This window comes from Xiphophorus hellerii, chromosome 19 (assembly GCF_003331165.1).
Source record: "Xiphophorus hellerii strain 12219 chromosome 19, Xiphophorus_hellerii-4.1, whole genome shotgun sequence".
Taxonomy (NCBI): Eukaryota; Metazoa; Chordata; class Actinopteri; order Cyprinodontiformes; family Poeciliidae; genus Xiphophorus; species Xiphophorus hellerii.
Window position 1 is genome coordinate 5,712,544 of NC_045690.1, and position 15,430 is coordinate 5,727,973.

Genomic DNA, 15,430 nt, shown 5'->3' on the forward strand with positions numbered 1-15,430 from the left:
AGTAGAAGACAGCAACTAAATGCAGGTCATATGTTTTACAGTGTATGAGTTGTTTGGGTCGAGTTCTGACTTAACGGTTCATCTACATCTCAAAAGAAAAAATTTGTGCTTGGAGAAAGAAAAGAAGAAAGAAATCAACAATAAACAGAGAAGATGGCTTCATAATCTGAACATTCCTTCAGTAAACAGGAGGAAAAAGTCAATCTGCCTTCTGCTGAAGCACTTACTGATCACGTTAAGCAACCTTTTCCGAACACTGTGCATTTATTGCTCTGGATTTATGAAACCTATTGTATTTATAGAATCACGAAATCATGCAAAAAGTGACCAAACATAAGGAAATATGGGCCAACTGCAACTGCAGACTGTTTATCTTGAAAAAAGTGTTTTAGTGCTACTGAACCTGAACACTCTGAATATCTGACATTCACTGATTCACTTTGTATAATTTTGTTGTTCCTTATTATATTCATGCAAAATCTTGTTCCACAAATACGCTTTTAATACTAACCATTTTTTTTTTCTTTAAAATTTAAAAGTTTGGGCTTCTGAAATACAAATTTCAGCTTCTTTGTACTGAGTGGGTTGGTATAAAACAGCAGAAAAATGCTAAAAATACTGTTTACTTACTGGATATTCACTGCTGAAAAAGTTACATTTTACTGTACATCATTACTGACTCCAGTATGAAACTATATTTAGGTTTTAAAAACATTTTCATAACCGACCCAATGGTTTGTTATTGACCCTTTGCACGTGACGTCACGGTCCTCAGAACTCGGCCCGCTCCGCCATGATGGACGTCAAACAACTAATTCGCTCCAGTAAACCTGTCAAAAAACGGGACATGTTGGTAGCCTATTATCACTTTTACTTAGTTTATTTCACTTTAAAAATGGTCCATAGGATGTTGCGCGGTCAGCTGTACAGATAAGGGTGAAAACCAAACTTGTCATTTTATTGCATAACTTTTAATGAGGAAACTTATGGCAGCGATGGATCGCAGCTGCCAATAGTAATGACTGTCAGCTCTCGGCGTAATCGCGGATTTGCAGCGAATACTTTTTACAAGGTAAGAAGATTAACGTTCATATACTTTATAAGTAAATACGGTTATTAAGATAGTATCCAATATTGCATTATGGCGAAGGTAGGCGTCTAACCATTAGTAACCAAGGAGACAATGCCCACCGTCATGTAGCCTAGCATGTAGGAGAAAAAACTGGTTAGCATCTCGTGTTTTGTACGTTTTTAATGCTGCTCCGGTGCAAAGGGAAACGCTGTTTGTGACATAGTGATATGAATCGTGTGGCGACTTCAGGCAGGAAGCAGGCATGAATCGGTTTCTAAGCTAGCTATTTCCAACTTGTAAATGCCGCCGTCTATGAGGCCCAACCAGGTGTGTTACGTTCACAGATAAATTTAGCTCGACTCGATCAAGAAGAAGCCACGAATTAACGGGCAAAAACAACTTAGGTAAACAGTTTCAGTTGCTCAGTTCAATACTCCCAACGTCCATCATGGCGCCTCGAATGATTAGTGACGCAGTTGCAAACGCGCTCCTGTGCGTTATGGAGCACAGGAGCGCAGCCTTGCTCCTCCCCCACACATTGCTGCTCACGCTGACTCCAATAAATTTCCTATATGTTTCCGTTTACTTACAATTAAGAAAAATTGGGCTATTTTGGAAGTTTGTCACTCTTATAATGCAAGCTCAAAATTACAGTTGGGACGATAATGTCTGCTAACCAGCTGACTGCAGCCTCTACAACAGCAGATAGCTTTATTCCTGGTATTACTCTACAAAGCCTGTGCAATTTTTTGTTCCAAATAAAAGCATTTAGATTATTTTATGTTTTAAAATTATATAATTAATTTATTGATTATATTTTTATTGAAATTGCAATTCTTACTCAAGATAAACCGACATTGAGTATCCCTTATGGCCATAAGCCAACAACATTTAAAAGCATCTTTTTTGTACATTGTGGTGTAATTATGCCTTAATTATATGTGTAGCATGTAAGGTTTTCTGGTGATATCCCTAAAGCCATTTATTACTGTTATTAGAAGTCTAAAACAATCCAATGCAATCACCCCTGGAACAATTTACTATAAAAAGTGCTCTTTGTCCTAAAGTTGATGTTTGTTATTGAGTTGGTGCTTTAACATTTGGAAGTGATTTTTTCCCCTCGTATTGTTCAATTTAAATAAAGCCGATGAAGGCAGGTGGTTGGTGTCGAATCAGAAAACCAGATGTGGGATTTCTGTTAAAGAAACTGCTCAGCAGATCAAACATCTGAGGTTTTTGATCAATCAATAATTAGAGAAGATCAGGAAATTTGGATATCCTGAAGGACTTAAATATAATAATTTGTGATTATTTGCTCAGTCACTTTAAATCACAAACAGATTTTAAATAAACAAAGTTATTTAAATTTTTAAAAAAATATCTAAGTATATTTGGACTTTTGGTGAGGAAAATGAGGCTGTAATTTAAATTTATACCAGGGAATTGTCAAATTTTTCATTTTTTGTCAATATAAAATATCTATTTTTAACCAATGCAAAACTTTATTGGTGTCAGAAAAGTATTTGTCTTTGCTTGTTGTTTGAGTAAAAAATGTGTTTTGTGTTCCTCTAAAGGACATGAAGTGTAAAAACAGAGGACTTTAAGGTGGTTTTGATCGTGGTTCAGCATGAGACCTTGGCAAGACTTTCATAAAATGTGCCTCTGAGTTGTTCAAGCTTTTGACGCCATAAGTGTGATTAAGTTCTTAGAAAGTCTTTGTTCTAGCAGTCAGCAGAATAACCTGACTTAAACTCAAGAAAGAACAGTCCGACTTTTTATTCTGTGGTGGAAAAGACGCCTCAGCTGCACCATCATCACATCCAGCTGTCTGGGTTACCACCTTTTCACAAACCTGAAATAAAACTTTTGATTCAGACTTTTGATGTTTCCTCCAGACATGTTTAATTCTTTGTTGTTGCCGTCTGTTTCTGGTCGATTTTTTCCAAAAGGTGCTGAAACATAACAGTAATATTGATATCGTATATCGATACCAGCCCAAATTTTTATATCGGTTTATTCCTAATGATGATAAACAATACGATAAATACACATGCAAGTGGATGAATGGAAATGTTTTCCATATTTCATGTTTAGGGGTAAACCGATTTTTTGATCAGGTTATTTATCAATACGTATTTCCTTAATTATGGGATATCAGTGATTGGAAGATTCTTGCATATGAAGCCAATCTTTTTCCCCCAATCTTACCTTGGGGGAATTTTGGGTTCACGTCGAGCATGATTTGAGCGTCTGGTTTACATTCAAAGTCTTATGTGAACACATGTCAGGGAAAACGTTTCATAGGTCAAGAGCTGCACGACTGAAGCGTTTTGAGCGTCGACACGCATCAAGCGTGTCCAATGCTGGAGTTTTAAAATCTGAACTTTTGCCAATGGACGAAGAGTGTCAACCAATGACTGGAGAGTCCGCTATGTGACGTAGTGGCCTGTAGTTGGTGACCTGCCAGGAGATGCAGGCACCAATGCAGGTTAGCAAGTCACCAAACTAGGCCTGGGTGAGACGAAAACAGCGCCCAGCTAGATTGTGAAACTCGCAACACCTCTGCATTATCTGGTGAATTCAAACACGACGACATTCTGTTGATTTCAGTAAATAAAACCAAGATACTCTCAGTATTTCATCCATCATTGTTCAAAGTAACTGGGAGAGGAAAAAAGGAAAGAGGCTCCAACACAAGTCGTGTCGTTATCAGCTCTCGAACGTTTTTGTTCGACAGAAACTGAACACAAAATGTTCAGCAAAGACATCTGGGCCTCCGTTATAATTTCAGAAGCTTTCACTACATAATTTTGGTGACACTCTATCAATATCATTCGCCATAGTACAGAGACCGGCAACAGGAAAACAACGGCTTGTCCCAAAGCGCGTCTAGAGCAAAATGTCAAGCGTCTGACTTCAAAGTGCTAATGCGCCCAACTTGAAGCGTCGGACTCATTTTTGACGCCTGAAACGCGTTTGGTGTGAACACAGCATAAAAGTCTAAAAATCAGCCACTGTCCTCTTCCACCAGATCATGTTTGCAAGTTATCATGTTTGCAGTTAACAATAGTCACCCCACTGTTTCAAACTCAGCAATTTTCTTGATATAACTATATTTACATTGCAACATTTCAGACAAAAACAATTTGTATTGGACTAAAATCGACATTGTGAGAAAAGTGCTAATCAGTGCACCATTTCCCCCCCATATCTTTCTAGATCGGAAAAATACTGAAGCAAAATTTCAGATAGGAACCATGATTTGTTTTTTTTTCTTAACAAACCTGAAATAAAGCAAATTTTTCAGCAGCAGCAGAGGTTGGTTTATTTCAGATGTTTAAAATTAAATACAAACAATCCTCCTACTGAGGTGTTTTACAGCAACGTCTTCAGAAAATCTCCTGAGAAGTATCAAAATAAAACCCCAGAAATTAGAGACAAAATAAATAAAAAATGTGACTAAATGAGGTCAGCTGAGATCAGGTCTCCTCCCAGTCCGCTTCGGCCCAGTCGGGTAACTGTGTGGAATATTCAAAGTCCGGTACCTTTGTAGCGTAAAGCGTGGAGATACATGACTGAGATCCTTCTCCGTGGGGTCCGGTCGCACCAGCCTGCATTCGCTGCACAGGTGGTCCCGGCTTCCTGGGGGACTTTTCTGACCCGATTCAGCTTCAGTTGATCCAGTACTCTGACGCTCCTCTGGTGGAACCTGGCTGGAGTTTTCTTCCTCTGTGTGTGTCGGAAAAGCGTTTGTTTTCTCTGCTTCCTTCGCAGCGCCGCAGTCGTCTATAAAGTCCAGAAGGTGTAAACTTTCCTGAGAGCGATGTTCTTCCACTAAAGCCTGCAGCAGCTCTTCGTCGCTCTTCCCCACCACGCCCCCTTTGGCCCTGTGGGGGCCCCAGGCGTGGGACCCATATATGGGGTCGTTGAGGATGGGAAAGCCCAGGTACTGCAGGTGGACTCGGATCTGGTGTGTGCGGCCGGTGAGCGGTAAACAGCGGACTAGGCTGGTTTTTCCATTGAAGCTGAGCCTCCGGAAGACGGTTCTGCTCTCTTTTCCCTTCGGGTCGACCCGGCAGAGCCCGATTTTAAAGGAGACCACCAGGATGGGCTCCTCACAGATCAGCTCGCCCTCGGGAAATTCCCCCTCTACTCGACACACATACTCCTTCTCAAGCTAAAATAATGGAAAAAAAATCAAAGTTAATGATTAGAAAAAAGCTTTTCTTAATAAAAAAATAAAATCGTATGACGATATAATAAATACAGCCAGTTAAGCAAAGTTGGTGGAATCAACTAACTTGCTCACTCTTTGGTTGCCTAGCCACAATCATTGAGTAACCGGTGGTTACCTAGCAACAGCCCGCTGACTAACTTGGACAGCAGCAGTTTAAAATTCTGCCACCAAGACTTATAATAACTGCTTAAATATAACATAACATGGAGTGAAAACTTTGCATAAAAGAGGAAAGTTGGTAGTAATCCAAATAATTATCAAATGAAACGCTTATAAGTGTTACACGTTTTTCAGCCATTCATTGTAATAACACAATCAGAGCAGTAATAAAGTCAAAATTGTACCAAAAATATATACATTTTGCATTTAAGATATAAAAAAGGTCTACAAATATTTCTCTCACGTGGTTCAAATTATGTAAAAATATCCTATTTAGCAACTTTTGCTATCCAATTATTAGTTAAAAACACAGATTAGATATTAGCCCAATACTGTATTGATGCCAAGTCTAGCAGTATTTTTTAAGATGAATCCTTTGCTACAAATAATGAAGCGTTCACTAATGGAAAGCTAAACTATTGCATTTTAGGCAATAAAATGTTTATTTTATTTTTTTAGTTAACGAGAATTAATTTGCATTTTTTAATACATTTCTGATGTTGAATAAAAATGGCCTTAAATGTGAAAATTAGGTCTGTTACGATAATAAATTTTGCTGGACGATAAATTGTCCCAGTAATTATTGCGATAAACGATAATATTGTTGTTTTGAGATCATTTTCAAGTAATACAATAATGGCATAATAATGCAAGAACAAATTTCAAAGATCAAATCCTAACATTTAACACTGGAAGACATCTTAAATATCAAAAATAAGTGAACAAAACAACAGAAATGACAAAATAAAATTAATTATAAAGTCTTTCTAAACAAATTTCTCCTTCAACAAAAGGGCTGGTTGAAACCAGAGGGAGGACTTTGTCATCAAGTCTTTGGTAGAAAGAGAGATGATAAATCATACAAATGGAAATTATTGAGATTGTTTTAATTTACCATGCGACTAATTGACTTATTGTGAGAAACTTAGAGACATTTTTTATCTGATTATTGGTAGGGGCGCTAGGGCAGTCCACATATTTTTGTGCTACATTTTTTTTTTAATTTATGAAAATTCGGAGGTGCACGAATAGGTGAAATTTGAAAATAATAGCTTGTGAGGCAAATGGGCGCAAGTAGTAACGCTTCACGCCCAGCTCAATGCTTCAAGTATAGACCTAGGTTAATCCATCTTTACTATTTCTGGTGTTTAAAACTCTATTTAGGATAAACAATGTTAGCCTGGCGGGGAGGCAAGTAAAGTCTGGTGACCTGCCAGACTTATAATACCAGTCAAAACCTTGAATAATCAATAGATTAACCGATAACTAAAGTAATCGGTACTTGCAGCCCTAATCCCGTCCCGGACATACCTGTCTGTCCCTCACCAGCTGGTCCAGCTTCTTGGACGTCTCCAGCGTCCGGGCGAACAGTAGCACCCCCGAGGTGAGTCTGTCCAGCCTGTGGACGGTGTGCAGCTTGGAGACGCCATGCTCTTTACCCAGGATGAAGATCACCGTGTTGTGGCGGAAACGGCCGCACGGATGGACGGGGATGGAAGCCGGCTTGTCGACCACGAGGACTTCCCCGTCGTCCACCAGGATCTTCAGCGGAGCGCCGATTACGGGAGGCTCATGGCGATGCACGGTGTTCCTCATGTGGTCGTTATTCTACAGAACAAACGCTGCATCACTTATTTTAAGAATTAGAGCCATTTTGTTTATTTCTTTTTCTAGGCTTTGAAACAAAGAAACAAACTAACTTTTATGAGGGGAAACAACTAATCTCCTAAGGTAATAGTAGAGGTCATTTTAGAAAATGTAGCTAAACTGCCATTAAAAGAGCTGTTCAAGAGTAACTACTTATGTACTGCTAATTACAAGTACTTGTAACATTTTTACAAGTAACATTGTAAAAATGTTACTTGTAAAATGTTAACATCATTTACGAATTATGTAAATAATATTTGTAAATCATTTACAAATTATGTAAATGATGTCATCTCATTTACATCATTTGTATGATGTAAATGAGATTACATCACACTACTCACAGAGAGGGTAAACCAAAAAAGCTAACTGCTGAAGATGCTGACTGCTTAACAAGCATAATCAATAGAAATAGTGACATACATGTTGCAAATATATACAATTTGTTTAATTATTTATTTATTGGATTTTACATGTATGTCTTGATAGGAGAAAATAATGTATGTTTTGTATGGGCTGAATATGACTTAATCCATGGGGGGGCTGTGGTCACCTCCTACCCACCCTTTGGGATCGCCACTGCTTTAAATCATTTCTGGATTATTTTGTTAGGAGCTACTTTTGAGCGGTTAAATACGCAGACACTAATGGAGTAACACTGTATGACAGTGAACTGGAATAACTGAATGTGTTTAATTTGCTTTGAGTTAGATGTTTTCTGACAGCACTGACCCTGAGCACCACGGACAGGTCATCCACAGGACTCTCGTTGAGCCGGATGCGGCCCTCTTTCGCAGCCTTCTCATAGTACTCTATGGACTCCGCTCTGAACTCGCTCTTGAAGACCTCCAGTAGGCTTTTCCCGATCCACCGGCCTTTGCAGTAGGTTTTAAAGTCAAAGTAATACGGGACAACTTTGCGCAGGCCGCCTTCGAAGAAGTAGGACGTTTCGTCGAAGTGTTCCTGGCTGAAGCTGACCCCCGGGTTCCGTTTCTGGGGCGGTGGGACGTACCTCTCCCCAGGACGGAGCTTCTTCCCTCCGGCTCCTCTTCGCTTCTTACCCCGGCCGCCTGTCTCCGGGGGGTCCGGCTCGTCGTCGTGTTTGCGTTTCCCGGTGTTTGTGTCCCCAGCTGACGGAGCTCCGGGGGTCGTGACCTGCTCCTCCATCGTTAAATTCCCCTGTTGAGACCACAGATGAATAAAACGGCGAGTCAAAGATTTCCTAATGTTAGCAGATGAATATAAGCGAACAACGTGCCTCCTAAAGCGACTCTGGGGTTCCAGGAACAACAGAAAACTTCTAGCTGAAACGCGCACATGCATCGCTTGAGTCTGGGCGCGTAGCGATGACGTCATTACGCGAGCCAACGTGACCCATTTGTAGTTCTGTCAACTGAAAGACGTTATGTTAGATCATTTTAATGTTTAAAAGACATTATGAATAACAATAACGATAAATATTAATTTTAATTACATTATTAATTAATTATGTAATCTAATTCGGCTAAATGGATTCAAATTAATATAAACACTATTAATAAATAAGATTATAAAATAAGAATTATTATTGTGATAGTTTGAAGTTATTAATAAGTTACCCTAATAATGGCAAGACAAAATTGTAATATTTAGTAGCATGCAAATAAAAAACTAGGTAAAACAGATGATAAACAATATTGAAATAGAAAGTGTATGAAATCTGATTTTTGTGAGTGATACATTGGAAATGTTAGCAATATTAAATCAAATTAAGTATTGTCGAAAGAAAAATAATCCCTTTTCTTCCATACATAAATTATGGCGTGAAGTTCTGGGGAAACTCTTATAAAAACCAACACACAGCCCGTCTACACGCTTCAGAAGAAAGTTATCTAAATTATAAATGCATCAGAACGTCATCCAATCAATTAAATATTCATTACATTGCATATCTTAAAATTTTATGAATTAATAGATATCAGAACTGCCACTGACAACGTGCAATTTTTAAAACAAACTCCTGAGTTGTATGAAAAAATGTGTTTAGAAATTAAAGAAAAAATATGAATTAAAAGAGATTTTTTTTAAAAAATAAATACTAAAACAATATGCTTCAGTTTGATACATGTGTGGAATAATTGTTGTAAGGAGTTCAAAATATTTTTCCCTATGTAAATAAATGAAAAAAGTTTAGAAAATAATTTCCTGAAAAAATATATCAAGGTTTTTGGTTATCGTTGTTAATGATCTGTTGAAGTGTTGGTCGTCAGACACAGCTGGAATTCCTTTTGTTTTAGAAACACAACCAGGAAAAATGATGCTCCTTTGATTCTGACAATGTTGTATACATAAAAAACACATGGATGGTAATGTTTCAGCTTCAAAATAAATCAAAGTGCAGCAACTAATTTTCTAATGTGATTTATTAAGAAACAAGATTTACACACTTCATACAATATTTTTGTTGTTAAAAATATTCCTCACGTTTTGGCACACCGTTCTCTTCTTAGAAGACGAAGCCTTCTGTCTGCCAAATATAGATTAATTCTATAAGCAAAGTGTTTTAATTACAGGATAATGGGTTATGCTCGGTAATTGTTGCTTCCCTACACTGCAAAAACACAAAATCTTACTAAGTATTTTTGGTCTAATTTTTAGTGCAAATACATATGACAAAACTAACTTACAAGTAACTTCTCAGCAACCTTTAGCAGCTTGTTTTAAGTAAATAATTCCTTAATATTGATGAAAAAAGTACTAGTTCAATTGGTAGATTATTTCACTTATAAGTAGTACGTTTTAATCAATATTAAGGAAGTTATTTACTGTAAAGAAACCTCCTAAATGTTACTTAAAAGGTTGTTTAATCTCATTTCAAGTGTACTAAGATATTTACACTAGAAACTAGACTATAAATGCTTTTTGTTTTTGCAGTGTAGAAATTACAGTTTTCTTCCCTATAAAAAATATCTGTTCTTTCTCATCCTCGCCGCTGCTTTGCTTCGTCCAAGAACTCTGGAAAAAGGTTAATCAGTAAACCTCAGGTCTGTTATTCAGTCATTTATTAAGTTAAATTAACAGCGGTGCCGCTGCGGTGCCAGTGGAGCGGGAGGTAAATAACAGGAACTGTTATGGTTCCCAAGAGACGCAGCACCACCGCCACCTGCTGGAGAATCAGCAGCACGGCAGTCAGAGTTCGTCTCTGCTGGCAGAAGAAAACACAGCAGATTGAAGTTAGTGAAGGCAGTGGGCCACCAGGGGGCGCCTGTCAGGGCCTCAGAAAGTTGGAGGGAAGACCAGAAAAAAAAAAGGAATGCCATAATTTAAAAAAATTTTCCATCATAATTTTTGTTTGTTATTCAATAATAATAATAATAATAAAATAAGTAAAGATAATTGATTTAAGTGTTATTTGTGATGCTCATTTTCTAATTTGCTGCCAGTCAGTACAGATAAATAGATCAATTAGATCAGATAAAATAGATTAGATAGATAAATTAAAATAGATAATCTATTAATCTATCTAAAATAGATAGGTAGATTAAGTTAGATAAATTAAATTAGATATAATAAATTAAATTACATAAGATAAATAAAATAAATTAAATTAGATGTATTAATTTCAGATAGACATGAAAAATACAAAAAAAGGGAACAGAATCCATAAGAGCTATGGGAATAAAATAAAATTTGATGTCATTAATATAAAATATTATTATTTTCTTATAGACAGAATAATTGTGATGAAAAACTGAACTATCTTTCAATAAAAAAATTTTTTCCACAGAACTGATGGCCATCTAAAATCAGAAAGTTGAGGAAACGTTTATTTGTGCCGTTTTCTCACCCCGGCCACTGACGCCTCTTGTCGGTTAGCGGGACGTAAACCACGCCCATCAGCGCCCTCTTCAGGAAGGTCCCGTCGCTTTGTCGGTCGTACTGCTCCATCACCTGGCTGCCACCTTCAGGTCCGACTGGAAGAACCAGACGCCCGCCTGGCTTCAGTTGCTCCAACAGCTTTAGTTATAAGAAAAAGAAAACGGCTCAGATATTTCACTCTTTAATTATCCTGAAACAGACAGACAGATCATAGGTGGACATATTTCTGTAAAACAACTTGATAACCTGAGAATCTGACTTGAAATGCAAAAATGTTTTCCCATTTTCTGCTTTTCTTTTCTTTAGACCTTATTCAGACAAACAAGAAACTATTTCTATTTTTAGATTTTAAAATACAGACAAAATCTAACTTCGGGTGGAATAAATGAATTCCTGATTCAGTTCTGCTGAATCAAGAGATCCTGTTTCCAAATTTCCCAGAGAGCTAAGCTAAAATGAACTTACAGCTTTGGGAACCGTTGCTGCAGCTGCACCAACATGGATAGCATCGTACGGCGCTCCATCTGGATATCCAAGTCTTCCATCCCCAACTATAATCAGATGGAGTTTTAACAGTTACTCTAGTCACTTCCTGCAGCACATTTTAATTAGGAATATTTAAAAATAATCATATAAAGTATTAAAAGTTCCCCGACTCACCAACGAGTCTAATGCGTCCAGACGACAGCAGTTCTGGGTCGTCATTCTGCACATTTTTTATCGACTTCTGAACGAGTTCTTCAATGTGTTCGATGCCAACAACTCTACCAGTGGGCCCCGTCTACTCGGTAAACAAAAACAAAAATCAGTAGTTAATCTGTACGTCTCCTGCTAATCATTAGGAATAAATAAAAACCGCTATGCAGAGTTTCCACAAGTCTGAACGGGAAGTGAACAGCGCCATCTTGGTAGGCAAAGATGTTCTGGACTGGAACCGGGTATACCAGTCCAAAAAAAATAAATTATATTGACATTTTTTACCAATGTGCAGCAGAAATCTGAGTGAAGTTACCCTCTCCACCTTCTGGAAATCTAACTAAAATTGGTGTCAGATATTTGTACAGCATAGATTTTTGTAATAAATGTTTCAGAGGTCATGAAATGTCAACCAGCCTGTCCACATTTCGTCAAGTCTGAAAAGATTGGTGTCAATCAACTTGATTACATTTGTGCAGTAAATAGTTTTTGTTTGTGCTGCTTTTGCTTTGATATTAATGAAAGTCAAAAGGTCAACCAAATGTTTGTGCTACGTTTGTGAAGAAAAAAAAGTTTCAATTGTGCTGCTATCATTTTAAAGATATTAATAAAATAAATTCTAGAGGTCATCAGAGGTCAAGCATACCTGCCTCACTCACGTCTACAAAAATCAAACAAATTTGGTATCGATCAACTAGATTAAGTTTGTGTAAAAAAAATAAATTAATTGGGATATATATTCACATAATTCTACTGGGTACTTTGTAACTGACAGCAATTTTGGCAGACAGTTGCTATGGAGTTGCTATGACAACAAAAACAAACCACAGGCTTAGAACTAGCGCTCACCTTGTTCTTATCTAACTTATAAACATTATAAGTTCATTACAACTATTACTAGAGTACAATTTTTGAGTGCTCTATCAACCTCTCTGTAATACTAAGATAAATATCAGTGATATTTACTGTAGTACTTACTGCCAAATTAGCAAAATTAGCTTAGCTAATGTAGCTTTTTTCTGCTAGCTAAGACAGACATGTAGCCTACGTGTTTGTAGTATATGTACTTACTCTACTGGTCACCAGAACCTTGTTATTCACATGAAGAGTTTGTACGTCCTTTACGAATCCGTTTAAATATTGATTGTACGCATCCATGTATCGTTCTCTCGAGTATCACTCGAGAGACGTAAGACTCGTAAGACTCGAGGTCAAGAGTATCCACATATTTTCTTTTTGTTGCTCTCGAAGCCATGGGTCCGCTATGCTTTAGCGCTTCGGTTGCCTGCTAAGATGGCGCGGATCAGTTCCGGATCAGACTTACGTACATACGTATTAGACGCATAATCTTCTGATTAGATGTACCATTCTTGCAAAACAGGCGGTTAAATATCCACTTCCGGAGCCTACATCCAGCGCCGACGCTCCTTCGACTAGCTTGTCGCTCAGCAGCTCCAAAGCATGAGCATGCTGCGAAATGAAACCAACAACAAACACTTCTGCTTCATTTTGCTGTTTTATGAGATTAAATGATCAACTCTCTCTCTCTGTCTGTATATTGTGTCTCAAGTGTTTCCAGTCGGCCTTACCATGTGTGGAGCGCTGATGGTTGCCCTGAAGCCTGTAAGACGTAAACATTATTAGCTGGAGCTACTGCACATCTGCTGCACATCTACAGCAAAAAGATGTTCACTGTTAGTGTAAGTCAAAACACTAAATCCTGGTGTTTACAACAAGTGATTTACTTCTGAAACACAGAAACATCTCAGTGATTCAGAATGTCGCTGAAAAATTAATATTCACAGAATCTGGTGTAGTTTTAATGCAGTCGGACAGAGAGCCAACAAAGCACAATTATGCCTGTTGCAATAAATTTATTAATCAATAAAATAATAATTTTCATGATTCATCAATTTTCTCTCTTTCTACCAAAGAAAGAGGTCTTCACTCTGGCGCTTTAGTCTCATAGTTAAATTTTTGTTGTTGTTTTGCTTATTTAATTTGTATATTTAAAATGTCTTTCAGTTCCAGTGCTAAATGTTCATTAAAATGTAAAGTTTAATGATCTTTAAGAATGTGTTCTTGAATTATTATTATACCACTAGAGTTATATTACTTGAAAATCGTCTCAAAACAACAATATTATTGTTTATCACGATAATTTTTGGTACAATTTATCATCCAGCAAAATATCCCCAAAAATGTGCAGTAAATGTGTTATCTTTAAAAAACAGACAACAACAGCCTTGTTTCACCATTTGAAGACAAAACATAGGAGTTACAGTAATGTAGTTGTTTTGAACATAATTTTATTGTGTATTTTCAGTTTTTATATATTTTTTTACAGCTTAACTCACGTCCTTTCTTTCTGTGCATGTTTTCTTGAAATATAAAACTAAATCAAATGCATCCTACTCTTAAGGTTGAATTCGTTTGCAAAATACCATAACCATAAATGATTAACTTTGAGATGTGGCAGAGTTGGAATAAAGTCTACCAATTTCTAATATTAACTACTCTAGATATTGAGCCACAATCAGGTGGAATAAACGATTGGAAATACATCACTGTTTGTGTGTAACTCAGTATTAAAAACTGAATCACTGGAATAAAATGACTTTTCTATTTATTTCATATTTACTTGAGATGCACCCGGTACGTGTTTATAAAGTGTGACTAGATAGAGTACCTATTGTTTGTGGAGAGTCTGCATAAGGATAGTCTCTGGAGTAAAGTCCTCTGTCAGTGGCCAGCATGGCGTCAAATACTCTGTCGTTCCGGATTACTCCATGATCTGAAGGGGAAAAGAAATAATAATTTATCCAACACTGGTACTCAATGTGCAAGCAAAAAGAAATAAACAGGCAAGCACAGACATATTTAGATTTCTGACTTTGAAGAAAGCAATAAAAACTATTCTGTCTTTTAATTCTGGCATTTAGCAAGTAAAAATAATTCTGGTTTTCTTAAGTGAACTAGAAAGTGATAAAGTTTAGTCTGAACTGAGATCGAACAATAACGTTATGGCAGGACATTTTTAACATAAACTCAGCCGAGTTTTGACTAGAAACAACTACATTTTGACTATTCTGAATATGAAGAACATATATTAAGAACAACAATTCAAGATATCTTCTTTTACATTTTGACAGATTAAAATTATTTTCAAGTTGTCTCAAATTGTGTCACTTGATTTGAAAAGTCACATATCCATAATTACAAAATATATCTTTAACTTAAATATGACTAGTCAAAATCTAATCAAATAAAACGCAATTTTGCACCATTATATTTGTATTTATCACATTTTTAAAGGGGTTGGGAGGTATTATGTATGTATTTTCCAGGTACATGGTGCTATTTAAAAGCACAATCAAGTGATATGTTACCTTCAAAAATACTGCATACATCAAACATAACTTAACAGAAAATTGGCCTCTGTCTCTTTAAGAAGCTCCTGCTCTTTCCAACTCTCTCGACTCTCCATTACACCGATAACAACCATTCTTAGGAGGGTTGCACTAGTGGTGACTAGCACCACTAGCTGCTAGTGACTAGCAGCAACTAGCAGACTAGTTGCTGCTGCCACTAGTCTGATGGACCTGAGAGGGAAAGTTTGCCCAAATGGGAGGGGCTTTGTGTATATGGGCGGAGCTTTGTGATAGCAAGCGTTTAGGCACCTTCCAAATGTCTGCCCAGGGAAATTCAAAGACTCCTCAAACATGCATGAACAAATCAAAGCAACTCTCCACGTATATTTT

At 37.1% G+C, this 15,430-nt stretch overlaps 1 protein-coding gene across 1 annotated transcript; it reads right to left on the reverse strand.

The window, feature by feature from the left end:
* Positions 1 to 513: 513 nt before the first annotated feature.
* Positions 514 to 8,573, reverse strand: rpusd2 (RNA pseudouridine synthase domain containing 2). Its single transcript, XM_032547062.1, is given in 6 exon segments — positions 514 to 4,614; positions 4,616 to 4,648; positions 4,650 to 5,249; positions 6,780 to 7,076; positions 7,848 to 8,294; positions 8,433 to 8,573. Coding segments are annotated over 6 exon segments (1,479 nt in total). The 5' UTR covers positions 8,472 to 8,573; the 3' UTR covers positions 514 to 4,551.
* Between the last annotated feature and the right edge of the window lie 6,857 nt (positions 8,574 to 15,430).